Raw genomic sequence first — 27,575 nt, 5'->3', positions numbered from 1 at the left:
GCTAATTCTATGCTTCTTACCTTCTCTGGGGTGGATGACTAACTTCTACAGATCATTTAAAATCATCATAAACTTTACCTTCCGGAGCCGGCTTCGTGGTGGTTTCTTGCTCTGTTTCTGATTTCAATTTTAAAGATTTTACTGTTAAAAGGCAGAAGAGGGTGGCTATTAATGATTTAAACCTTACATTTTCCAGTGGGTTCATACTGGGTATGTGGGGGCCCAGGGTCTTTCTTGGCACCCAAGGCTGGTCAACAGTTGGGGGGAACTGAGGCTGGTGGCACAGCTGGCATATATAGATGCCCCACTGCACCCCACCCTCTTTGGCTTTGGTAAATCACTCTAGGATTGCAATAAATTAGTCATCAGAAAATGTAACCCTGTTGTGGCCTTCTCCTCTGGTTACCATGAGGCTAGTTTTGGTCCTCAGAATAGCTGGAAGGGCTGAGGCAGGGTAAGAGGAAGACTTTAGAGGTATCCCTCCTGCTGTAGGAACCATAGAACCAAGTGGCTCCAAGGCCATGTAGACACACAATGCGGTGTGCCTGTCACTGTACAAAGTAGTGTGTCTGCTCTGTGGCCATGGGGTGTGTGATGGGGACTGGATGGGAAACATGGGGATTGCCTAGGATAGATCTGCTAAGATTTGCAATGGGAAGCTACTGTATATATATATTTAGGACTTTTGTAAGTTCTTGATTACCCTTGTTTTCTGTCTTCTGGAACTTTATGATCCCTGTTCCTTTTTGCCTCTTTCCCTAGTGTTTGTCTTCCTACTCCTGAATGCTAAATACATGTGTGTGTACACACACTCAAAGACAGACACACACATACACATCCTACATTCCATTCTTGTTTTTGAGACAGAGTCTCACTCTGTTGCCCAGGTTGGAGTGTAGTGGTGAGATCTCTGCTCACTGCAACCTCCGCCTCCCAGGTTCAAGTCATTCTCCTGCCTCAGCCTCCTGAGTAGCTGGGACTACAGGCGTGTGCCACCACACCTGGCTACTTTTTGTATTTTTAGTAGAGGCAGAGTTTTGCCACGTTGGCCAGGCTGGTCTCGAACTCCTGACCTCAGGTGATCTGCCTGCCTCAGCCTCCCAAAGTGCTGGGATTACAGGCATGAGCCACCGCGCCTGGTCCATTCCATTCTTAATAGCAGGGACTAATAGGCCCATGATGAAAAAGCCAAGTAAACTGCTCCATTAGCTTATGGGAGTGTCCTAAATTCAAGATGGACAGGGTACAAAAACAAAAACTTGTGTTGTGGCCTGTGGCGTTAAGAGGACTTTGAACACTTGCCATATCAGTGCCTATTAGTTCTTCAGCAAGAGGCCGGCACTTCTACAGACAAGGAGCTCTCCAATTTCAAGAAAACTCACTGTGCCATGGCACAGTTCTGACTATTAGGAATAATTTCTTTTCTTAAAATATTTCTCTAGGATTGCATTAGTGTCCTATTCTAGCCCTTCAGTCTGGAGTGTAAGGCTCACGTCTTGGTTTTGTGTGGCAGATTGTCAAATATTTAAAGTCAGTTTTTACATCTCAGAGTCATGTGTCTTTCAGACTTAACATCCTCCTTTGCTTCAGCAGTTCTTTGTGTGACGTAGTCTCCAGGTTACTGTCCAGGACACCAGCCCTTCTGTTGAGCCCCCACCAAGCTCCTTCTAGTTCTTAGAGAGTGTGGTATCCCCCAAACTGAACGTGCCATTCCAGGGATGGCACTCCATTGCGGGGCACAGCAGGATGAAATCCTCTCTACATAACCTTTCAGTTGTATCTGGTTGTGTTAACTTTTCTGGCAGTGACATCAGTTATACTATTGAATTATTGAGGCTGTGGTTGAAGAAAGCATCTAACAACAAACAGGGCTTCCCTACTCTGCACTTCTCCAGCCTGCTGTTTTTGGGGGCCTGATAGCGGGATCTGATATCAGTGACCAATAACTTTCATCTAGCTAATTCTGGTCTGATGTTTCTGCCTGCCAAAATCTTTTAGAATCTGATTATGTTATCCTCAGCATTCAACAGCTTCAGGGCATCTACAAAATATAAATATTCCTTCTAAATCTGCATCCAAGCCTATTATAAAAAATGTTGTACTGGACAGAGCTCCATGGCTCTCTGCTGGAAACTGGGTTGACTCTGATGTATGAAACAGCATCTTGAGGTGCTGTTTAGTCAGTTATTAGTGATGACATCATCTTACAGTAGCACCCACCTAATATATCTCTATCTTGTCCAGGAACATCAGGAAACCTTTGGAAATGAAATGCCTTGTGGAATTTCGCCCTATGGGGTTTCCACAGTTCCCTAATCTGATAACCTTGCCAAAAAGCGACCTAAAAGCCAGTATTATGTAATTGGCTTCTATTGATCTTAGGCTGGTTTCTTGTGGTCATTTTGCTCTCAGTATTTATCCCAGATTGGTCACAGACTCATTTCACCAACTTCCCACAATTCCTCAAAAACCAGAAGCATGATTAAGCTATTCTCTCACTACGTACACATTCTGGAGTATATTTTATCCAGATGAGGAGACAGCAGTTACCATTCTCTTTTGATTTCTTTTCACCAATCTTTAGTTCCTGCTATTTCTCACCTAATTTTGTTGGACTCTTTTCAGTTTGAGGATAATTTTCTTTTATAGTAAGTCAAAATTAAATAGCAATTAAACAACTTGATTTTTCCCTGAATCATTCATCAACACTACACTAAACAGTACTAGCCTGTCTTGATTTTTTTTGGCTCAATTCTATTTTAAATGGGCCTCTGTCTTTTGTTGCTGCCTGTATGATCACTATTATTATTATTATGTTTTGGTAAGAATGTTTATCCTGGGATTGATTCAGTTTTCCTGACACTATTCTTAAAGTTCACAGCCATTTTCCTACATTTATTGTTGAGAGCATCCTCATCTTTTTAACCTCTGCATGTGATATTTCAAAATCTGAGTCCACTGAAGGAAGCACACCAGCTTGCACTTTTGAGAGCTTTCAGTCCTCTTCCCCATCTGATATGGTTTGGCTGTGTCCCTACCCAAATCTCATCTTGAATTGTAGCTCTTGTAATTCCCATACGTTGTGGGAGGGACCTGCTGGGAGATAACTGAATCATGGGAGCGGTTTCCCCCATACTGTTCTTGTAGTGATGAATAAGTCTCATGGACCTGATGGTTTTATAAGGGGAAACTTCTTTTGTTTGGTTCTCAGTTCTCTCTCTTGCTTGCTGCCATGTAAGAAGTGCCTTTCCCTTCTGCCATGATTGTGAGGCCTCCCCAGCCACATGGAACTGTGAGTCCATTAAACATCTTTTTCTTTATAAATTACCCAGTCTCAGGTATGTCTTTATCAGCAGCATGAAAACAGACTAATACACCATCTGACCTCTCCTTACACCTCTGTGTATTCTCACCCACATTTCTATACACACAATGTCTCTCTGTGTACATAGTTCTATCTACAGAGCTCCTTTCCTACGAATGCTGGTTTTTTGTAGTAGGATATACCCTTTTATCACCATGATCTATCCCTGAATCAGATGAGCATTCAACAACAATTTCACAAGTATTTAATAAATATTCATTTGTGCTTACTATGTGCCAGGCACTAAGTATGGAGAATTTCTGTGAGCATGGATGTAATGCTCTGTGTTAGAATTTCTGGCTGACTTGGTTTATGATCCTGCTCTGTGCCTGGATAGACACATGAGGCCATAACTAGTGTTTCCAGTGCTCCAGAGCGTCTCCTCATATGGATCACGAGGCATTTCCTGTGCCTGTTGCAGCCTTTCCATGTCAGACCTGCCACCCTCTGGAGTCATAGGTCCCAAGTATTTACCTGGGTATTTTTTCCTCCATATTTGGCCAAAGTCCTATTTGTCGAGAAAGGCTGAGCCATGTGGAACACAATTTTTGACTCATTGTGGTTGAACAATTCCATAATAAAATCATGCTTTGGAAGCGGGTGCCTTGAAACCAATTCATCTTAAACTAGAGGTTCTCCAGTTCCTCATTGTTCGTGTCCCCAAGCATCCTCTGGGGATCTGGTTAAGAATGCAGATTCCAGGATGTTTCAGGCAGGGGTTCTGATAAGCGCTGAAAAGCTACATTTTCACGAGTGCTTGGTGACATGGAAACCCAGTTCTGGGCCTCCTGGAGCAGCAGTGCCCATGCCTGGCTTCCTCTTTGCTGGCTCCTGCTGGCCTCAGCTCCACGTGCCCAGTTCTTTGGGTTGTGTTTGCTGTGGTCACCTGTGTTTCTCCAAGTGACCAGGCGGCTTCTTCCCTGGGCTGAAAGCTCTGCTTGTCTGCATCTGCCATGCTTGGGAATCCTTAGTAATGTGTACCCCACCTGCAGGAAGACCGCTTTCCCCTCCTGCACGGATGGTTTTCCTGCGTCCCTTTCCTCCACCTCCTCCTGACTGGGTTTTGCACTTCCCTACCTTCCTGGAGTTTTGTGCTTCCTGGTTCCTCTTTGTCGCCCTCTTCAGGCATGTGGCCAGCCTGTGTTTTACACCAAGCAAGGGAACATGGACACTGCTCAGTGCTCCTTGGTTCATTTGGGACTTTCATCAGAGTATGCTTGTTTGGAGTGAAAACTGGAGCATTTCAAAGTCAGTTCACAGTATGGCTTGGTAGAGAGCGTGGCTAGGTAGCTGGTTGCCTTTTCCCTCTCTCAGCAGGGCTCACAGGACCTAGGCTTCCCTGACCATAGAAGGCTGCCATTGGAGATGGAATATTCCTTTCCATGGCTTTCTTGATAGCTGACTGGCTGTCTAGCCCATAAACATACTCATGGCATTTAATGGTGACCCAGGACCCAGGAGCTGCTAAATCTATTCATTCTTTGTCCCTCTTTGTCACACTTGCGCCATTCTGTTGGCCAGACACAATCATATACCTGTTGCCACCAATGCTCTCCAGAAAGATAGATTGGAAACTATAGACAGAAGGGGAGAGAAAAACCTCCATGAATTTTTAGGGAATTGCTTGCCTTTCCTTTTGTTTCAATCTTTGTTCTAATGACCATCCCCCCACCCTAAGTAACTGCAGGAAACTGGGGTGTCATTGAGCCTGGCTTAGAGGCTCCAACACAGTCCGTATCTTTGACTCAAGCCACCAATGTCACAATATTTGATCAGTGGACATTTCCTGTGGGTGGTCAGACTTTTACTAAACACTCAGTATATGTTGGCTTTAAGGAACTCCAAGACATAGCTGCAAAATGTGCCCATACAGACTGAATATACATGGTGATTACAACCTCAATGAAATACAGACATAATTAGCTCTATTAATAATGCTAATGAAAGGTCAGTGAAACAATGATTTCAATGGGGCCCCTCTCGGGGCTGCGTCCACAGTGGTGTGAACAGGCTCGAGTCCCCTCTGTTGCATACCCCAGCCTTTTCCCATTACCTTTCTCCTCTCCCACATCCTCTCAAGCTTAGCATTGGCACTTGACTGGCAATTACTCAGGAAATGACTTTCAGAATCCTTCTTATGAATATTTAGATAAATGCTCAGATTTTCTCGGTGGTCAGGCTTACTGACTTTGAGATGGCTCCAGTTCTTGGGGCTCCGTGGGAGCACACACGCTGAAAAAGGTTCCCAGTGAACCGATGTAGCCTGTGAAACACTCCTCAGCACATGCTGGCGGTGTGTGCCTGTCCTCTGCCTCTCCATTCTCCCTTATAGGGTTTCTGGCTCCTAATTTCATTTAACCACATTGGAGCTACAAAATTTAGCAGCCACGGATAGGGGCAGGGAGGGGAGGTGACGGGGGAATCTAATTTACTGCTGCCATGACTACAGATGTGAAATAAATCTGTGAATCAGGGATGGGTCGATCCCACTAAAGCTGGATTTAAATAATTAATAATGGCAAGAAATGCTATTCGGTCTTCCACCCCCAGGGTCCCAGAGTGAGGATTTGGGGGTTTAATTGGGTAGAGAATGAAGACCCTTAATGCAATTTTGCCAGACTCTCTCCTGTGTGTCTTAGCTGTAGCCACGAAAGTTCACTACATGGATAGTTTTGGTGGGTTCTGAATCAGGGCTGGCTTTGACCCCACACTGAGACTGTCTGAGGTGGGCCCATGTCCCATTTTCCATTTTCCACATGATTATCTGGATATGGCCTGTCACCCCAGGGAGCCAGTGTGTAATCTGGGAAGAAAATGGCCTGTGTCCCTGAGGGAAATTGTGCCTGTGTTCATGTAGAACAAGAATAGGAAGACGAATGAAAAACAGGGGAAGAGACAGAAAGATGGAAGAAGCTATTTGTTTCAGCACTTTGCTGATGCTCTTTCTCTGAGGGGGGTCTAGGATGGGATGAAACAGGAAGCAAGGCTAGGAGAGGAGTTAACATCTTACCCAAAATGAGACCTCAGAGGGCAACAGAAACAGTAGGATATCATTAGCATGAAAGGCAATACTCGAGCCACAATATTTCACATGCACAAAACCATTCCTCCCCCAGCCCACAGAGCCCGGCCGCGCCTCGCCGACAGAGCGCAGCTTCCCTCACCGGCAGTTCTGTCGTAGCACCAGTCTGTCTGACTGGCCTGGCTCCTCCTGTACAATGTCAGAAGCAACTCAGAAGACTCTGTGGCAGATTCAGAGACAGGAGAAGGGGTAGTGAAAGTCAACGGGACAGTCAAGAAGGTGGTCACCTGAGAGGGGCCAGCGTCTGGACTCCTGTCAGAGGGGAGAACAGGAAGGTCAACTTCCAAACAGGGGCCAGGTCAGGAACCCCTTCTAAGGCATGCTAGGGGTTGAGGGGGTGCTCTTGATGTCCAGACCCAGATGATGGACATCTCAAGGTTTGAAGAGACTAGCTGTGAATCATGAAAAATAGGCCAGTGTGTCACTCTGGGCAGCAGAGCCACACATTGCCGCTGCTGCTTCACTAAACTGTGAGAGGGTCTGTGGCTGCCTTCAAAGGTCACTGGGCCAGATGGTCATAACTGACAGATGTTCCAGAACATTCTCCTTCCTCCCTGGCTCAAAACCTTGCTTATTCTAGTGCCTTTCCCTACCTCACAGTTGTTTTGGGGAGAGTGGAAAAGATACTGAATTAGATGCTGCAGCAGTTTAAAATCAAGCAGTGAGGTCTGTCCCTGCAATCGGCTCACCACAAACACCACCACCATCAAAAAGGCTTTCCAAAGGGCCTGAGGGCAGGGCACTGGGTGTGAGGTGCAGGCTCCACTACCTGGTAGCTTAGGATCAAGAGGGATGACCCTGACACATCAACCCACACTATGTTCTTTCTCAGGAGTCTCTGGCTTTTAACTAGGGGCAAGAAACTAATTCAAATGAATGAGAGGGGTCCTTGGGGTGTTTTGGCCCTGGAGTTATTTCATGTCAACTGGCCCAGTTGGCAGAGATGGGACAAGGAAAGATGCCTAACATATAAATAGGTGGTGACTATGGTTGGTAGAAAAGGCATAGACTTTGGTGTCGGCTCTTGACACCTGAGCTTAAATGTTGGCTCTTGCAACATAGTAGAGGCACTTGGGGTAAGTTACTTGTTTGCTATTGCTCTTGCAGACGAAGTAAGTTAGGCCTGTCCCCATCTGCACCAGGGAACTCAGTGTAGGGGCAGCGAGTGGGGTAAGGGCTGGAGTCTGGGTAAGGGCTCAGGCAAAGAGGTGGAGGGAGAGAGCAGAAACCTGTTCTTTCTCACAGGTGGGTGCCCTGGGAAGTCTCCCTTCAGGGTCTGTAGGAGTTTCAGGCAGATCTTGCAGGTGCCTCTGAGGGACTAGTAGGGGAGCTTGGGTCTGTGCCAGCCCAGCAGCCTGGGGCTTAGCAGCTAAGTTCTTAGGATACACCATCAAGAAGGGGTCCCTGAGCAAGTGGCCAGATGTTTGGGTCCTAGGTCAGGTGACCGCAGGGATTAAGAACAGGCGGATGCAGGTGAGTTCCTTAGGCCCATGTCAACTCTTGCCCTGCTCCAGGCCCCAAGGCCAGGTGAGGAGACTCTCTAGGGCCTGTTTCCTTATCCTTCTAGCGAGATGATGACTGTCGTACCTCACTCACCTGGTGCCCACTGGGACCCACAGAGATGATGCCAGTCCTCATGAAAGGACTTAGAAAAGTCAAATCTGCCAAACAAACTTAGAGAGTTGTCTCACAATATTGGCCTCTCTGGTCATTTCCATTATCATGTACTTTTCCCCCCAGACACTGTCTGTCGTGCCTGTTCCAGGCTGGATCATCTCAGGGCCTTCTGGGGTTCCTGCCAGGGCTCACCTGCCGGGAAGCAGAGCCGGGTTCTAGCCACCTGGGCTGAACACTAGCCCTGTGTTATGTTGCAGTGGAGAGGACACAGGGAGGAGCCATTGGATCCTGGATCCTGGGGAGTTGGACCGCTCGAGGCCTGCTTCTGTAGTGCTTTAGCGAGGGGAGGGCCGGGCATGTGCCTGGAGGACCTTCGGTAAGTGGGGAAGTGAGAGAGGGAGCCGCTCCAGGCCTGGGGTGGCTGATAGCCTTTCTGTTTATAAGGGACACATGACATGCTTGATCTGTACCTGCTATCCTTCCCCAACCCTTGCCTGTCACACACGTGCACGTGTGAATGTAACACTTATTGCCTAAAGGAGTCTGTGGAAGGTTTGGGTTCTCAGCTTTCTCATGTAAAGAATATCCTGGGCCTCTCAGAACTTGGAGGCCCAGATCTGGCCCCTGGGGACCCAAGCCTGGTGTGGACACCAGGAAGGCCCCCCCAGGGCCTCTCTGATCCTCACAGCTCTCCATGGGCCCTGGGAACCCACTGGAAACCCCCTCAGCTGAAATATGAACAAAGGATTGGCTGGGTGTGTGTGTTTTTAATAAAGCTGACCAGGAATCCTGACTCTTGTTCCAGGCATGCTAAGTTTTCTACCTGGCGGTTCGTGGGGTGCAGAACGGAGGATGACACAGATCTGCGGCACTTACTGAGAGTGTGCTATATGCTGGCCACTGTTCAGCCTTCCACTGAGTAAATATACATTTCATCCTCACCAAAACCCCGTGAGGCTGGAACTCTTCCTCTCCCCATTTTACAGATGAAGAAACTGAGGTACCAGGAGATTAAGTGGCTGCCCTGTAGCACACAGCTGCCTGGGTGGAGGAGCTGAGTTTCAAACCTAGGCAGTCTGGCTCCAAAGCCCCAGTTCTCAATATCTTTAAGGTGGTCACATCACTGTCGGGCCCCTTCACTGTGTCTGGGCACATTGCTTCACTTGCTTTGAGTGTCAGCGATCGGGGTGAACGGGGGCCTTTGGAATGCCACTCCCTCATTTGTGCATCACCTGCAGTGGAGTTACCTGTCAGAGGCCTTGTGGTGCCCCTGGAGGTGTGCAGTGGGGAACAGAGAGGCCAGTGCAGGGCTGGAGGGGGGCCGCCTCGCCGGGTCAAAGGACAGCCGCGTGTGGGAGCCCTGTGCCCTCAAGTTGTAACTTATGGGTCCCCTACTTGGCAAAACTGGGATTTCATTCCTGCTTCTTGCCATAACCAAACTGGTCCCGTGCTTTTTTTAGATCTAGTGGAGATAAATTATCCTTTGGGGAGAAAGTGTAGGGGACAAGACAAAAAGTCAAGGACAAAGCTTGTGACCCCTGCAGCTGGGCACGTAGCAGGCCCAGCATATTCCACAGAGGCTCTCTTATTCCACAGATATTTCATTGACCATCTAGTGTGTGCCAAGTCCTGTCACAAGATTTTAATGAGTATTCACTGAATGAGAATTCAAGCCTTGGAAATATGCCTGAGCCTATTCTCTTCCTGGACAGACTGCACCTTCCCTTGGGGGCATTCATTCATCTGCTCCCCTGAGAGCACTGCTTGCGAGCCCTTTGCGATCTCTCCTGGTTGAGACCTTCTCTCCAGACTCAGATGACCTCTGCCCCTTTCATCTCTAGTGGTTCTGAGTACCCAGGACTCTGATCTTGGGACCTGCCTCTCCCCTGTGAGTGACTGAGTGGCAGAGGCAAGCAGGGTTGTAACTTCCAGGAGCCCCCACTAAACTCCTTCTTCCTCCCCTACTCCACGCCACTCCCTGTCTTGGGTTCTCCAAGGGCTGCTGAAACATTGTCCCCAAGCAGGAGTTTCCACCTGATTTATCCCAAAAGAAAACTATTACCTTGCATCACGAAGAAGCATGGTTTGTGATGAATAACTTGCCTTGGGTTCTATTGGAAAAAAGAATAAAAAAACAATATTGGCAAAAAAGCATCTTTCTTTCTATTTAAAAATACGTTGTTAAGTACGTGGAGAGGGCCCTAGTTATAGAAATTTTCTATTTTTACTTTTCTTTAGTATTGTCTCTTAATGGTTTCCTTTAAAAATTACTAGGTTGAAATTTTATAAAATCAGTGAGAACTCAAGAAGATACTTTTCAGGCAATCATGGATTTTGGAAATTCGAGTTTGCTTTGCTTATCTCTATGGTTATCCTAGAAGCCTACTTCTGTATCGGGATGAAGGACATCGGTCCAGCAGAGGTGACTGAGGTGCAGGGGATATATGTATTTTAAGAATTATTTTTAATTTTAAAGGACCTGCTTGTGTCACATAATCACCTGATTGTTTGCCTTGAATGATATTGCATAAAGAATTTCTTGTAGACTTGGGATAAATTATGCCACCAATTCTGATAATACAAAATGGCAACAGGGGAAGCAGTAGAGAAACGAGAACCAGAACATTTGAATTGGAAAGGGAAATGTGAACACTTCCACTTATCCATAGCTTACCCATGCAAGAAAATATTATTGAGGAACATCCCTTGGCTATTAAAATGATGTCTTGGCCGGGTGAGGTGGCTCATGCCTGTAATCCCAGCACTGTGGGAGGCTGAGGTGGGCGGATCACGAGGTCAGGAGATCGAGACCATCCTGGCTAATGTGGTGAAACGCCATCTCTACTAAAAATACAAAAAATTAGCCGGGCGTAGTGGCAGGCACCTGTAGTCCCAGCTACTTGGGAGGCTGAGTTAGGAGAATGGCGTGAGCCCAGGAGGCGGAGCTTGCAGTGAGCCAAGATTGCACCACTGCACTCCAGCCTGGGTGACAGAGCAAGACTCCATCTCAAAAAAATAAAATAAATAAAAATAAAATGATGTATCTAAAAATTAAGCAACATGGGCAAATGGTGAAGTTATAATACTAAGTTACAAAAGTAAAGTACTAACTTGTATAGACAGCATGTTTAAAACAGTAAAAACCAAACCACACAACAAGGACCATCACTACCAAAAATGCAAACAATGGCGGCAGAGAGACAGAATACAAATCACTTATGTGTGAATTAGCTTTATTTATATTTGAATGTTCGTGGGTTGGGGGATGTCTTTCTACTTTTTACTGTTCAAATTTTTCATTTTTTAAAAAAAGGAACAAGAAGATATTCGTTTTTTGATGTCACTTTTCTAAAATTAAAATAGGTACACAACTTATTAAAAAGCAGAAACAAAGCATGAAAGGAGGAAGGAAGGGAGGAAAGGAGGAGAAGCGACTAGAAGAGGAGAGAAAGTTTGGGAGCCTGTCCTGGCCCTTCGAATGATTTTCTGTGACGTTGGAGTAGTCACATGCCCTCTTTCTAGCTCCAAGTTGCTCATCTGTGAAATGGGCAGGAAGAGATAATGGTTGGGACAATTAAAGGAGATACAGATTGTGAAATAGACAATATGTACCCTATGCCATTAGACTATGTTCCCTAACTTTCACTGGGACAAGACAGATGCAGAAAATGATTCTGTTCTTTTGGGAGCACATTGGAGGCAGAAGCAACCAGCTCTGGTGCTCAGCGTTCCCCCATCCACCAGTGGCTGACTCAAGGTCACAGAGGTGAACTTCCTTGCATGAAAAGTTGGCTGGCTTTCTCATCTCTGCCTTGTTAGTATCTCTTGCACCTTTCTTCTGAAATTTCCAGAATTGCCAGTTTCCCTGTTGGAAATGGTAGTTGGGACACCAACTCTCAACTGGAAATGGCAACTGAATTACAACATTTAGGCCAGACGGCATTCGGAGCTGCCAAGGAGGATCTAGCAGGGTAAAGAAAATAAAATTCGATGCACTATGTATATCAAAAGATTAGGCAAAAACATGATGAATCAAAATCAATGTACTGTGACATCTCTAGAGCATTATTTGCCACAGGGCAGAATTTATCATTAGGAATGTCTTGGGTACTAAAAAAACTAAAAGGGGGTCTCATTATGGGGTGATTTCACTCTACAGCATGTTCTGTGGCAGCAGGAGAGCAATGTAGCCTGGAGGCTCGTCTAGCGCCTTTCTTCTTGTAAGATTAGAAGAGTATTTTATAGCTTACAATTGTGTGGTACAGGGGAGTTTCAAAGCAGTTTCAGGTATGTTACTTCATTTACTTATGACAACCCCCTGTGAGAAAGGTGTTTTTGCACATGGGGAAACTGAAACCTAGAGATGGTAAGTGACATGCCCAAGGTCTAGACTCCACTGTGTGCTGGGTTTTCTGACTTGGACACCACAGCACTCACACCCATGTTGTACATCCAAAATCTGCACTACCCCAGCAGGCCAGTCAGATGCGACTAACCAATTATTCACTGGCAATTGATGCTGCATTTATATTCAAGTTGCTCACCCAAATTTACTGGATTTCCCCATAAACTTTGGGGGGAATCAACCCTTTAAGGAAGAGAGGTGGGTGGGGGTTGTTAGTCTGATGTAACCTGATTTGTCCAGGGCTATGGGAATCTCTGAAGTTGACCGGCCTATAGGGTAGATGAGTGGAGGGTGCAGACCCCTCCCACAGCCTGGTTCACTGTGTCTCATCTTTTGGTTATGTCCATTTCACAAAGCAGGTAATGTGGCTAGGGGTGTGTGGCCAGGCACAAGTCAATGGCAAGGGAATAATAATACATCATGTAATATAATAATACTTATAATGGCTAACACTTTTTTAGGCCTAAAATGCTATGTGTCTGGCATATCTCTTAATGATTTACCCAATTAAACCCCTTTAATCCTCCCACACATCCTATGAGGTAGGTTTAATGCTGTTCCTATTTACAATGAAGACAACCAAGACATGGAGAGGTTAAGTCACTTGCCCAAGCTCATGCAACTAGTGAAAGAGAGAGAGCTGGCATTCAAACCCAGGCAGTCAAGCTCCTGAGAGAAAGGAAAATGTGCTCTTCATGACAGACTCCTATCTGCTATTAAGTAGATAAATAAATGGTACTCAGGCACCCCCTTCACTCTTTGCTCCTGTGGCAGACATCACTAGTTGCTCACAGCACTCTTTGCTGCTGAGCCCAGACAAGGCCTCAAAATTCTTCTCAACGTAGTTTTCCACTACTAACCTCAAGTAGTTAATGCATCAGCATGAGAGATAAGCCCATTTGTCATATCTAGGGCTCATTTTATAGATGCCAATTAATGGATAAGGTTAAAAAAAATTTGTGTGCACCCATGTATATGTGAGTGTGACTGGCTCTAGTTAGTGAATATGATCACTTGATTCAATTTACATGTACTGAGCACCTGCTATAGGTGAGGAAGGCACTCTTGTTAACGTCACTGAGGTTCAACACAAGGGTAAACAAAGTTATATCTTAAGGGTATTAGGAGACTATTCTACATAAAAATATTGATATATTTTTTTGAAAAGTTAAGAAATTTCTTATAAATTTTTTCTTAACCTGTTTCGTACAATCTGTCTTGAAACCCTAGAATTTCATAGACCAAAACATTCTTTCATGAGCCTGGAAAGGCATTTCAGCATCTCCCTAGTGTTTTTTCAGTGCTTCTCCAATTTTTGTTAGCAGGATGTTTATTTTCAAAGTGTTTGCTTTATACACAGTTCCATTCGCTTGACAGCATTGTATTTGTCCTACTCTAGTGGGTAATATATTTGCAAAGATCCAGCACATACAGGGGACATGTTAAGAATGCTTGATTCATACCGCGCAAGAGAAAAAGCCCTGAATGCTATTTTTCAGTATTAGAATTACATTTGATACTTGAACAGCAGGGATATTAGGATTCCAAGAGAGAGCTTAATGGTAGGGACACAGAAAAGAGAGTTTCCCAGCAGTAGTGGAATTACCTCTCCAATGCAACAACTAAATTTCCAGGAGGGGAGTAGGAATCAAGGATGGTACATCTGATTTGATGGAGAGGGACATAAAGGTAAAATGTCTGTGTGGCTGCTGAGAACGCCCAGCTTTTAGGATGTAGGTTGTGTGTAATCAGATTTTTAGGAATGCAGAAATTCAGGCTGCCTAGGATGCTTGCAGTTGGTAGCAGAACCGGATCCAGAAAAATAGTTTAGTTCTACTTATAGGCCAGCATGAAGATGATGTAGGTGACCTGAACCTTTACATTTCTGTACCTAGTTGAATATGGCCATGCAGTCATGACATCAAGAGAAGACACTGCAGGGGCATATGAGCAAAAGCACATTAGTCACTGCTAGCAAACAGCACAAGGAGGCTGCTGCCAAATAATAAAACCCAACATGAGGAAATACTGCCAGTTGCTGAAACAGTGTTGGAAAAATTTAGCCCTTGGATGAGAAAAATCACTCCAAAGTCAAATACTTACCCACAAACTAAAATGATTCCTTTAAGGGGGCCAAATGGGTATCCTGAGAAGCATACCAGTGTCTGTTGACCTAGCAACAGAGTGTAGGAATGTATTCCAGGAAATAGAGATCTCTGATAAAGCAGTTCACCAAAATGCCATTTTTAAAAAGTAACAAAAAATTGGAAGCAATAAATGGTCAATAATAGGAGATTGATTAAAAATATTATAGCTTATCAACACAACACAATGTGATGCAGTCATTAAAATGATTTGTAGAAAGCTTAATAGCATATTGAATGTATATAATATTAAATGATATTCATATAAGTATACAGTGTTTATATAAATATATAAATAAGTGTATTTTTAAAAGCAGGTTACAAACACAATATAAATCATGATCCTTTTATAAAAGAGGTGTGTGTGTATGTGTATATATATGTGTATATAAATATATGTGTGTGTGTATATATATAAAATAAGTCTGGGGAAGATATAATCAAAAGTGTGGAAAGTGATTATCAAATCTGATAGTCAAGTGGTGGTGATTTTTGCTGTCTTCTTTTTGCTTATATATAGTTTCTTTCTTTCCTTCTTCTCTTTTTTTTTTTTTTAGAGATGAGCATTCTGTTACCCAGGCTGCTCAAAATCCTGGGCTCAAGTGATCCTCCTATCTCAGCCTCTGGAGTAGCTGGGACCACAGGTGTGTGCCACCACACCCGACTAAATTTTACAATTTTTTTGTAGAGATGGGGTGTGGCTATGTTGCCCAGACTGGTCTCAAACTTCTGGCTTCACACAATCCTCTCGCCTTGGCCTCCCAAACTGCTGGGATTGCAGATGTGAGCCACTGCTCCTGGCCTGCTTATATATAGTTTCTAAAACATTTGCAATGAACATGTATTACTCGTGTAATATGAAAAAGGAAAGATACAAATAGCAATTATTATTATAAGCAGGTGCTTTATGTTTATGAAGTCTTCCTGCCTGCTTTGTGGGTGCAGTGCTTTGGGGCAAGGCTATTGTATTATAGTTGTGAGCAGAACTTGGTCAGTAAATGAGTCTTCCTCCCTGTCAGCACCATGGATAGAGTTGACAATTTGTGCTCTGGCTCTATGTCAGGTTTGTGCTTTTTTCCTGGGCATCCTGGTAAACTAGAGTTACCATCCTTTGGGATGCCCTCCTCCAGATACTCATCCCTTTCCAGATACTCTTCTTCATCCAACCTTCTTTCCCTTTCAGATACTTTTCCTCCCATAGATGCTCTCCCTCCTCCAGATACTCACCTTTCAGATACTTTTTATACAGATTTTCTTTTCCATCCAGATTCTCTTCCTCCTCCAGAGCTTCTTCCTCCTCCAGATTCTCTTCCTTCTCCAGAGCCTTTTCCTCTTCTAGATATGATTTCTTCCCCAGATACTCCTCCTCCTCTAGATACGCTTTCTTCCCCAGATAATCTTCCGCCTCAATATACTCTTCCTTCTCCAGATACCCTTCCTTCCCCAGATACTCTTCCTCCTCCAGATACCCTTCCTTCCCCAGATACTCTTCCTCTTCAATATACTCTTCCTCCTCCAGATACCCTGCCTTCTCCAGATACTCTTCCTCCTCCAGATGCTCTTCCTTCCCCAGATACTCTTCGTCTTTCAAGTATTCTTCTTTCCCCAGATACTCTTCCTTTTCCAGATCCTCTTCCTCCTCCAGATACTCTTCGTCCTCCAGAGACTCTCCCTCTGGAGAAAATGGAGATTCATCCTGTAGACTTTCCTCATCTAGTTCTACTTCAGTATCCTCTTTCTCTGAAGGCAAGTTCTGTATGGAACATTGGGGAGTTGTGGGAGGGTGAGGAGGTGATGCTCCTGATAACTGATTATTTTCAGCAGACATGCTGGGGAAGTCGTAGGTGGTGAACTCCTTCTGCAGCAGCCAACGTCACTTTGTTATCCTGTATCCAAGAAAGGAATAAAATCCTATTAGCCAGTAATAGCAAATGCATATTGATTTAATCCCATTTTTGTTCACTTATTTCATTCAGTAGTCTTTGGAGGGCTCTTTAAGTATGCAGATCAGTACATAGAGGCCAGTGAAAAAGGCACAAGAAGAGGGAATGGAAGCTTACCCTCAGTGAGCTGGGTGGGGAGACCACACCTAAAGACCAGGCCTTTGAAATTATTGCACAATATGAAGTCAACAGGGAGGGCTGGAAAGCAATCATTGTTTAGTGGTGCTACTGCTAGAGAAGATTTTTATTTTTCTTTAAGTATTTATTACCACAATAAATAAGACAGAGACTATCTTCCAGGAGCTTGAAATCTGGGGAGAAAGGAGTCACAAAAAAACAGATTTCTAAACACAAGTGACCAACACAATGGAAGGGGTTCCCACAGCATAGGACGGACACAGTGGCTGGGGCTTCTGGTCAGTTAAGGCCCCTGTGGTCAGAAGTCTGTGGGTCATGTCCTCATGGCTACCACATGCACTGTCAGCCCTGCCTGCAGCACCATCTGCCCTCAGCTCACCAGGCAAATGCTACATATGTTTTAACACTGAGCATCTTGACTCCTCCAGGAAGGCTTCCAGGCTCCCTCTTCTGCTCCATCCATGTCCTCTATTTTTTTTATTAAAGTAACTATTTTGCTATATTAAATTGTTTGCACATTTGTCCTTCCAACAGTATAAGCTCCTTAAAGATGGGTGGGGTCAGTGTCATTCTTTTTTGAAAATAGATTTTGAATTCTTCCACTCCCCCTCCTCTCCACTGTGGCCCACTGTGATTCCCCATGGTGAACATGCCATCTCTAGACTGAATTACTGGGTTTCCTGAGACCCCTGCCATTGCTCTGCTAGTCATTTGCTGCAAAGAGTGTTCTTATAAAAATATAAATCAAATCAGGATTTCCTTTGCTTAAAATCTCCCAGTGGCTTTCTGTTGTGCTTAGAATATGATGTCACGTCCGTTCCATGCCTGCCTGTCTTTCTGGCCTTATCTATCCCCATTCTTCCTTCCCTGCCCCCACCCTGTTACTCTCTCCTACAGCACTTATCATTGTGTCTAACTATGTGTCCATTTCTGTGTGTTCTTGTTCAATTTTTCTCTTCCATTAGGTGTAAGTGTCTCAATGATAGTGACCTTCTATAACCTGTTCCCCACCGTATCTCTGATGGTTAGCTCGGAGCCTGGTGCATAATAGATGTTCAATAAACATATGGCCAGTGACTGAATGAAGGGCCAAGAAGAGGTGGCTCTACAGCAGTGCACCCTGAAGGTTTAAAAATGACATTTATTCTGCAGGACAGGACAGACTGAAGAGGCAACCGGCCCAGAATCCTTCTGCTTGCTCTGGGGACTTAAGAGATACATATCTTGGCCTGCCTTTTTCTGGCTGTCTGAGTGGGAAACTCTGTTCTGGGGAACCAGCCAGATGAGACCACCAGGATCAATTTTAGCAAATGCAGCATGATGTCCAAGATGAGAGGTGTGATGGACAAGGCCATTCATCATGGGCAAATGGCACATTTACCCACCCACATCACTGTTGGAGCCCTTGGATTGCTGGATTCCAATAGGGTTAGCCTGGGGCAGTGAACACAGAAGTGCACTGCCCAGATCCCCTTTTCAAAGAAGGACTTGCCGTCCAGCGGTGAGGAGTGTGGGTCAACAGGTGGCCCCCAGCTGCCAGCTCCTTCAGGATGTGTCTCAGCTGCAGAGTCCCTTTCTGATAGTGATGTCATTCTTGGAACAGCCGGTATCTGAGGACCAGGAAAGGTGGAGGTAGAAAAGCGCAGTCAACTCCAGGCAGCACACCTCTGAGAGGTCACATTCACCCCAGAGCTCTCTAGCAGGCTGACCAAGGCTCACCAAGCCTACTCCACAAGTGCCATCTCCATCTGGCCCAAGCCTGCTTCCTCTCCCTTTTTCCTCCAGGGGCTGACCCCAAGAAACGTTTTGTATCTCAACAGTTGCATCTCAGCAGTTTGCATTTTAGAGTCTATTTCCAGAGAACCTACCTTGTGATAGCTTCACCAAATATAAATCTTGGAAATAATTGACTAAAAGAGTTGATGGAGAGAAAAACAAGGCCTCACTGGTAGCCTGATCACTTAAAAGGTCAGTGGCTGAGGGTAGGGAGTAACCGGATCTGCCTGGGGCAGGGAAAGCTGGTCGTGCGGAGAGATGACAAAGATGGTAGCAGTAAAAGGGGAGCCTGTGCGTGGAGAGTTTTAAAACCCAACATGAAGCATTTTGTGTTGGGTGGCATCAAAAGAGAAAATTGCAACAAATTTAGTTATTAATTGAATTGGCTTTTATTCATGATTCATGAATAGAACCATTCTACAAACAGAATGAGAGCTCCCATCAGGCAGTAGCAAAACAGCGGGCTCTGTGAGGTGGGAACACGGAAACAGAGCAAACAAAAAAAAAGTGGATTGGCTAACATTAGGTTACTTCAGGTTACTTTTTTTGGTAAGGGTTAAAGCAGAGAGAAGACTTGCTTATTATTCTCACTCAGGTAGACTGGAATCTCCTGTTTTCAGGAAAAAGTGTGCTGTTTTGGGATCTGTTTCCTTACAGTTTCAGTTTGATTATATGGCACTTAGCATGAGTGACTCCATTCTGATTTGGTCTTGTCTACTGGGACCTAGTGCAGGAGCCAAGTCCAAAATGATGGCTTTCCATAAGTTTTGCTTCACAGTGGTGACGGTGAAAGTGTTAGGATTAAAGCAACTCTGGAGCAAGAGGATTCCCGTGGCCATTTGCCAGACAGTTAAGAAGCAGCGGAGAATGGAAGCTGTGCCTGCAGTTGGCTTGCCCTTTTATCCTCATTTTATGGCTCTGTGGTATATGAATGTTTTTTCATGTAGGCTGCCTCCAGTGCTTTTTGGAGGAGGAGAGGTATAAATAATACATGAGCTGATGGTGGAGGACACTGTCTTTGGGGCAAAGGGTGAGCTACGGAAAGCTTTGGGACCCAACCACAGCTATGTCTGCAGATGCCTCTTCCATTGTAAAGGAGGCCCCTTCAGCTTTATTCATCTAAAACCTCAACACACCACCTATTATTGCCGTCTACTTCTAACTCCCACTGGCTGCTGCTGCCTCACCCTAAGACAGAGCTGGGATGGCGAGAGCAATTGAAGAGTGGTGACAAGAATTCTTTGCTTGACCAAACTCCAGTCAGGCTCCTGAACCTTCTCCCAGACTCATCTGTGCACTTCCTTGTAAAATCCAGTTTCATTTTATTTATTTTTTTATTTTGTAAAAATTTATGGGGTACCAGTGTAATTTTGTTACATTCATAGGTTGTGTAGTAAAGTCAGGGTTTTTAGGGTCTCCAGCACCCAAATAGCATACATTGCACTCATTAAGTAATTTCTTGTAATAATAATTTCTCACCATCCACTCCTCTCCTGCTCCCCTACTCTTTTGAGTCTCCATCGTCTATTATTCCACACTCTAGGCCTACTCAGAAGTGAGAGTATGTGGTATTTGTCTTTCTGTGACTGACCTATTTCAGTTCAGACAATGGTCTCCAGTTCCATTCATGTTGTTGCGGAAGACACGATTTCATTCTTTTATGACTGCACAGTATTCTATTTTGTATATATGCCACATTTTCTTTGATCATCCATTGGTGGACACTTAGATTGATTCCATATCTTTGCTATTGTGAATATTGCTATGATAAACATACAGTTGCAGGTATCTTTCTGATGTAATGATTTCTTTTCCTCTGGGTTGATACCCAGGAGTGGAATTGCTGGATTAAATGGTAGTTCTATAAAGTCCAGTTTTAGCAAGAAGCCTGCTAAGTCAATTTAGCAAAAATCCTGCCCCATCCTCCATATGTGACCATCCTTGTTACCTGATCAGATTTCTCATCCTCCCCATGCCCCAGGCCTGCCTTCATCAAGAATCCTGTCAGGCTGGTTTAGCCTGAATCTCCCTTACCCCTGATGTTTCTTGTTAATTTCCCATCTACCCTGATGATGCCTTGATGTTTCCTCTGAGTTAATTTCCTATCCGTTGATTCCCCACTCTGTCCTTGGCTGTAAATTTCCATTTGCCCATGCTGTATTCAGAATTGAGTCCAGTTCTATACTGGGATCTCTTTTCTCCTGTTGCAATAGTTCGTGAGTAAAATATATTTTTACTGTGGGGCATGGTGGTGCGCACTGATAGTACCAGCTACTTGGGAGGCTGAAGCGGGAAGGATCACTTGAACTTAGGAGTTCAAGACGAGCCTTGGGAACACAGTGGCAGCCTATTTTTAAGCAATTTTAAAATGTATATATTTTACTGCTTTGATTGCTGTCCAGCTTTGGTTTTCTTTGACAGCCAGTCTGTCCAGCTCTCCCCTGGGAGAGGTGAGGAGCACACATAGGCACTGGCCACTCCATCAAAGGCTTACACTTCAGGGCTCCCTACCTCTCAGATTTTTGTAGCTGCTTAAGAGATCAAAATCAGCCGGTCCCCTGGATAGCCCAGAGGAGCATTTGTCAATGGCATGCCATCATTCCGGGTGACGGGTCTTTTCTTCCTATTTTCTCATCAGGCCTTGTAAAAAGGGTCCAGTCAGCTGCATTCTCATTTCAAAGATCAGAAAAAGAAACTGCATTCCAGACACTCTCCCTTTAATTGTCTTAGAAATTTGTAAGACAAGCCTACAGGTGGAATAAATAGTAATGGCAACTTGATACCCAGTGTCTGGGGCAAACATCCTGGCTCCAACTTGTGATTCAGACCATGACCCATTTGAGAACAACAGGACCTATCTCCTGGAAGGATGCAATGAGGCAGTGTGTACAGGCATAAGGAGTGTCAGGCACTGTTATTATTGCACACTTATTCCTAACCAGCTCTGAAGGTGCGTGTGTGTAAACGTCTATGTGTGTGAATGTGTGTTGTGGGTCCTTCTGAGGCCTTAATCAGTTCATGCCATGGGGAGAGAAAAAAGAGATCTGCTTTCCAACTACCCTGCTCCAGGGACTGTCTGCAGCCCAGCTGAGAAGTTTAGAGATTGGGGTCTGTCTGTCCTTCATTCTGGGTCCTAGTGGCTGGGTCCCAGGAGAAATGATGGTTCTGGGGCAGTGCTGGAGTTGAGCTCCCTTTTCCTCAGGAGGCTGGTACCTCTGCCTGGGAAAGCAGCCTGACTTGAGGGATTTTCTTGGTGATGCTTTGTTTGCCCAGAGAGAACTGCCCTCACAATGTGTCAGCACATTTTCTGACTCTCAGCCATGCTTTCAGGAAGTTGTTATCTATAAATGTAAGATAGCCTGTGCTTTATAAAGCTCATCATTCAATTTCCAGACAGCTGCAGTCCAGAAGTCCTCGGATTGAATCAGTCTTCTTGGTTTGACTTCCACTCATCACTGGCCTTTTTCAGTCCTGGGGGAGCCAGGATGAAGAGTTCTACATGACAGCCTTTTAAGGGTTTGAAGGTAGCAATTAGACTTTCCTCCAGGACTCCAGGCTCAACTCCAACAGCCTTCTTGGCATCTCTGCTGGGATGTCTAACAGACGTCTCAAACTCACTGTGCCTAAACTGGGATCCTAGTCTTCCTCCCCAGACCTCTCAGCCCTTGGACTAAGACTCTTCTCTTTCATTCTCACCCAACCTCATGTCCACCAGGAGAGCAGTCTGGCTCCTTCTTCAAAGGATCTCACCTCTTCTCATCCCTCCATTTTCCCACCCTGCTCTGAGCCACGAACACATCTTGCCTGCATTATTGCAATTACCTTCTATATCATTCAGGGTTCTCCAGAGAAACAGAACCAGTGGGATATATATAGAAATGTAAGTGGATATTTATTATGGGAATTGGCTCACACAATTTTGGAGGCCGAGAAGCCCCACCATCTGCCATCTGCAAGCTGGAGGATCAGGAAAGCTGGTGGTGTAATTCAGTCCAAGGCTGGAGGCTTAAGACATGGAGGAGGGGGGCCCCTAGTGTAAGTCCTGGAGTCTGAAGGCCTGTGAACCAGGACCTCCAAGGTCCTAGGGCAGGAGAAGATGGATGTCCCAGACCAAGAAGAATGAGAAAAAAATTGTCCCTTCCTCCATGTTTTTCTTCTGGCTGGGCCCTCAGTGGCTTGGACAATGCCCACCCACATTGGTGAAGATGATCTCCTTTACCTACTCCACCAGTTCCAGTGCTAATCTCTTCCAGAAACACCCTCACAGCCACACCCAGAAATAATGAGCCTCCCTTAGTTCAGTCAAATTAACACAGAAAATTAACAATCACACCCCCTAACAGGTCTATTCTTCACAGAGTCGCTGGCTTTGAAGATGTGGGGCGGACCCCTCACTTCCCTGTGATAGCTCCCCTCTCCCAGATGAAGTCAAAGCCCTTTCAGTGCCTGCAACGTCCTCCCGACTCTTCTCCCCCTGCCTCCCTTGGCTCCTGTCCTGTTGGTCCTAGACCTGCTGGTCTTTCCTAACATGCCAGGTGCTGGTCAGGGCATTATTTCTGGTTAAGGCCCTTACTCTCCCTGTGCCTGGGTCCTGTCCCCAGATCTCTGCCAGAGTCCTGCTCCCTCTGTCACCCCCTTCCCCAGTGCCTCAGTGAGGCATGCCCCACTGCCCTGGGTCCTCCCCTGCCCATTCCTAGCACTTTCCATGTCCCTTAACCTGCCATCCTTTTCCCTTTGTCCCCAGAGCACCTCTCACCATCTAATGTACCAAGAACCTTATTCATTTGTGGTGTGTGCTGTCTTGCTCATCTCATTACAAAGTAAGTTCCCTGGGAGCAGGGATCTTGGTTTGATTTACCGATGTAGCCCAAGGACCTAGGGCCCTGGCCAGCACACAGCGGGTACGATGTGTGTTGAGTGAATGTGCGAATACAGGCCCCTCCCTTTCCCATTCCTTCCACCCTTCTGTGGATGGTGAGGTTCTAGGGTCTTCTCCCCAGATGCACTGTTGTGGGCCAGGAGCTCTCTGCACAGGCGGCCCAGAACAGAAGTCGAGCCCAGGCCCAGACACGTGGAGACAGGGGCACACTTGTTATCACCTGTCACAGTGCAGTGCGGTGTATCTGAGAAGAGGGAACTCTGCTGACTCTGTGAGGATGTTTGGAGCACCCACTCCAAAAGGGGAAGGGGGCTCCTGCCCCTCTAACCAGGACGTTACATTTTCTTTGGCTCATCCAAATGATTTTTCATTGACTGCTAGCCATTTCCTGTTCCTCCCAGCTTAGTCTTATCTGTATCCTCATCCAAACCACTGATACAAATGTCCAACCAGAAAGCCCCAGGGATGCTGTGGCAGAAGCCCCTCATGCTGCCCATCTCCATCCGTCAGTCAGGGGAGGCTGTGGGGAGGGGAGCTAAGGTTCTGTGTGGCCAAAGCTCTGGCCCCCTCCACCCTCACAGCGAGCCCTGATGTGGGCATCATCACCCTCACTTCATAGGTAAGGAAAATCAACTTTCAGGGGAAACAGAAGAGTTTACAGTCTTCATTTACAGGTGTGAAAAAAAAGTTGTTTGAAAGAAAAATTTGTTTTCTACCTGAGCATCAAAAATAGTCCAAAGGTGGGAGGAAGAAAATCTTACTACAAACATTTTTGGCTGGAAAAAAAAAAAAAAAAAGAAAAGAAACACCAAGAAGAAGCCTAGCTACCACAGTAAGACCCTATCTCTAAAAAAAACTAAAACAATTAGCTGGACATGGTGGTGTGCACCTGTGATCCTAGCTTACGTGGGAGGGTGAGATGGGAGGATCACTTGAACCCAGGAGGTCAAAGCTGCAGTGAGTTGAGATCAGCCACTGTGCTGGTTTCGAGACCCTGTCTCAAAAGAACAAAACAAAACAAAACAAACCCAAGAAGGTTTGGATGAAAGCAGCACTTTCTACAGGCTGCTGGCTGGGCCAAGCTTTTGAGGCCCTTCAGTCTCCACTCTCTAAAGCTCTTCCCAGCGTGCTCCCTGAGACCCGGCCCCTGGAATCCCTGAGGCCCCTCCCACTTTGCTCCCGAGGCCCCTCCCCCTCAACTTCCTGAAGCCCCTCCTCTTTGGTTCCCTGACTCCCAACCCACTCAAGGTGTCCTCCCATCTCTAAGGGTGGTCAGAGAGGTGCAGTGCCCCCGCCTCACTCTCCAGGGAGCCCTGCTGCCTGTACCCTGTCCCAAGTGAAATGTTCTAGAATTCTGCCCAGCATCAATATCACATGGACTGGGCTGTAATTTGCGACGTCTGCTTTTTCTTCTCCTTTTATCTAAATTAGGAAAAGGTTCTTCTGTTTCCAGACTGGAGTATGGCCCCGCTTCTTCTCTATGCTTTAGCTGTTTGTATAGTGCTTTGTGCTGCAAAGTGCTTTCGTGGGCCCTGTTTAATGGATTCATCATTGCAGCCTTATGCGGTAAACACTATCATCTCCATCTTATAGATGACAGCACTGAGGTTCAGAGAAATCAAATAACTCCACCAAGGTCAGGCAAATCCTAAGTGGCCAGACTAAGATCTGGACCTAGGTCTGCTCTTGCTGAGGGCAATGTTCTTTCCCCAGTGCCAAATGTCATGTGTGTTTTGGAGGAGAGCCCTTCTCAGGGAACCTTCTTAGGGGTGTCCCCCTGCGCACTGGCTTTAGCTCTCTCACAGCCTCTTTCACAAGCTCTGGTTAAACAATAATTCTCCTTGATAAAGTAAAGAGGGGGAGAAGAGGAGGAGGGAGAAGTTGGGTTTCTGTCATTTGCTGAGCACTTACTATGTGCCTAGAACAGAAAAAGGTATTTTCCTTTTCTTTTCCTTTTTCCTTTAAAGATTGAACACAATCTGGCAAAGTATAATTATCCTATTAACCAACTAAGAACCAGGGCAGTGAGCTGGTCTGAGGCCATAGCTATGTAGTGCCATATTTGATATTCAATGTCTGTCTCATTCCAAAGTCTAAATACCGCAAAAGAGGAGATAAGCAACATATGTCTTCTTTGCAATCTTTATAACTCAAGTTCTTAGGGATTCCTTCAAATATTTAAAAGCTTTCATGAAAATTATTTAAAAGAATGAAGAAATAATATTTAGAGTTCATACCTGCTAAAATGAAATTCACTGAGATGAAAGACATCCGCAGTTACAAGTTGACTGCACTAATTTTCAAGTCAGATAAAGAACCTTTCAATTAACCTCTCTTAAATAGTCACAATTATCAGCAACAAAGCAGAATTATTGATAATTGTTACAACAGATGCCATATTTAATTTCAGATCTCAGAAGAAGGGTATTTTTGGGGTGTGTGAAAAATACCTTTCTACCCACTAACTGTGCTGAGATGCCAGGGTTTCAGCAATTATGAGCCATGTTTAGGCTGCGTCGTGGGGTGGTGGGCAGCTGGTGGCAAGAGAAATTGCACTGTCTTCTTGGCTGAGATCCCAAAAGTATATATATATATATATATATATATTTTTTTTTTTGGAGACAGAGTCTCACTTTGTCATCCAGGCCAGAGTGCAGTGGTGTAATCTCGGCTCACTGCAACCTCTGACTCCCAGGTTCAAGCGATTCTCCTGCTTCAGCCTCCCAAGTAGCTGGGACTGCAGGCGCCCATCACCATGCGTGTCTAATTTTTGTATTTTTAGTAGAGACGGGGTTTCACCATATTGGCCAGCCTGGTCTCGAGCTCTTGACCTCAGGTGATCCGTCTGCCTCAGCCTCCAAAAGTGCTGGTATTACAGGTGTGAGCCACTGCACCTCGCCTAAAAAGTGTATGATTCTGAACATGTTCGCTGCTTCTGCCACATATCTCCAGGCAATTAATAGATTGACCTAGAAGATCCATAGGTTCCTTTCTACCCTGTGTTTCTGAGACTAACTATCGCTTGTTCAAAATCCTTGCGGCCAGTTGTGCTGTGGAATTTAGATATATCAATTACATTGTAGATAAAAAAACAACCCCAGAGGGCTCTGGGGAAGCACGCTGTGGTGAGTCTTAGTATTTCTGCAGCAAACATGTAAACTTTTACAATAAGTGGGATAAAGAAAAGCTTTTAGTCCCACTTCCATTTAGGTTGGACTTTGCTCCCAATGGAGTTCTGGAAGGTCAGGTTTTGTGGAAAAATGAGTGTCACAAACTTATCAGGAAGACTCAGTTCTCAGAACTTTTTGTATTTCAGAGCTTGCAGATAAGAGACTTTAACCCTGCAAGAACATTTCTTTGGAAGCTCTACTGGTGGTATCATCTAGAATTTATTGAATGCCCTGTTCGTAATGAGAAATGCAATTCATTGAAAATGCTGTTTCTGTAGGAAAATAAAATCCACTTCATGGAGGTCTATTTTGACAGGGCTGTTTCTAGGATCACGGAGTGGCTAACAGGGAGGACAATAAGAATTATTTGAAATCATGACTGTGTAATCTTCAAGACATGGGACAATGGATCCCAGTCAGGCTCCTGGCTGAGTACTTACAATATCAGGGGGTAAACTGAGTCCAAGCCAAGAGAGTTTTCAACAATAACAGCTGAAACAAAAACGTTTTCTGGTTAGTTATCCAGGAAGTTGGGCAGAGAAAAACATATTTCTTAATAATGCTGGAAAATAGATTTTTTTCTATACTAACATTGGATGAATTTAGTTTTGTGGTATGTTTCTTCCTTAAAGTTCCTTGGTCAGTAGCTTTCATTGAATGTCCAACAGCAAATCAAACCAAAGCAGCCCTTACTTACGGTGTGCCTCTTCTGCCAACCCCACTGCCACCCCTGAATGGCATCACCAATCTGTGCACCAAGGCTCCCTGGGCACTGCAGAGAACTCACAGGGACGCCACAGTATAGTTTAAATTTTTGAGGGAAACAGTGATACTTGACATCTGTTGGACATCGACTAACTTTAGATTATGCTACATTCCTTTCAATTATGGCGTATTTTGCAAAGCTGGGCATTTGGCAGTTGTTGAGATAAAAATCAAGCACCACCCCAAAATCAGTATGGAACAGGAAATGAGGGTGGCCACGTCCCATTGATTCCAAGATTTGGGAAGTTGTGCAATGCCCAATGGGTACACACAATTCCTTAGTAAGTCACTG

The 27,575-nt window shown here is 45.1% G+C and overlaps 1 protein-coding gene across 1 annotated transcript in view; it reads right to left on the bottom strand.

The window, feature by feature from the left end:
• Positions 1–27,012, bottom strand: part of ERICH6B (glutamate rich 6B) — a 66,157-nt gene extending 39,145 nt beyond the window's left edge. The window contains 5 exon segments of the mRNA XM_055359617.2: positions 79–141; positions 6,529–6,698; positions 10,126–10,174; positions 15,840–16,498; positions 26,959–27,012. Coding sequence (XP_055215592.2) covers positions 79–141; positions 6,529–6,698; positions 10,126–10,174; positions 15,840–16,440 — 883 coding nt within the window. The 5' untranslated portion in view covers positions 16,441–16,498; positions 26,959–27,012.
• Positions 27,013–27,575: the final 563 nt, after the last annotated feature.

The sequence above is a fragment of the Gorilla gorilla genome, chromosome 14 (genome assembly GCF_029281585.2).
Source record: "Gorilla gorilla gorilla isolate KB3781 chromosome 14, NHGRI_mGorGor1-v2.1_pri, whole genome shotgun sequence".
NCBI lineage: Eukaryota > Metazoa > Chordata > Mammalia > Primates > Hominidae > Gorilla > Gorilla gorilla.
The sequence above is the reverse complement of the archived record's forward strand: the minus strand, read 5'-3'. Positions and strand labels throughout refer to the sequence as shown.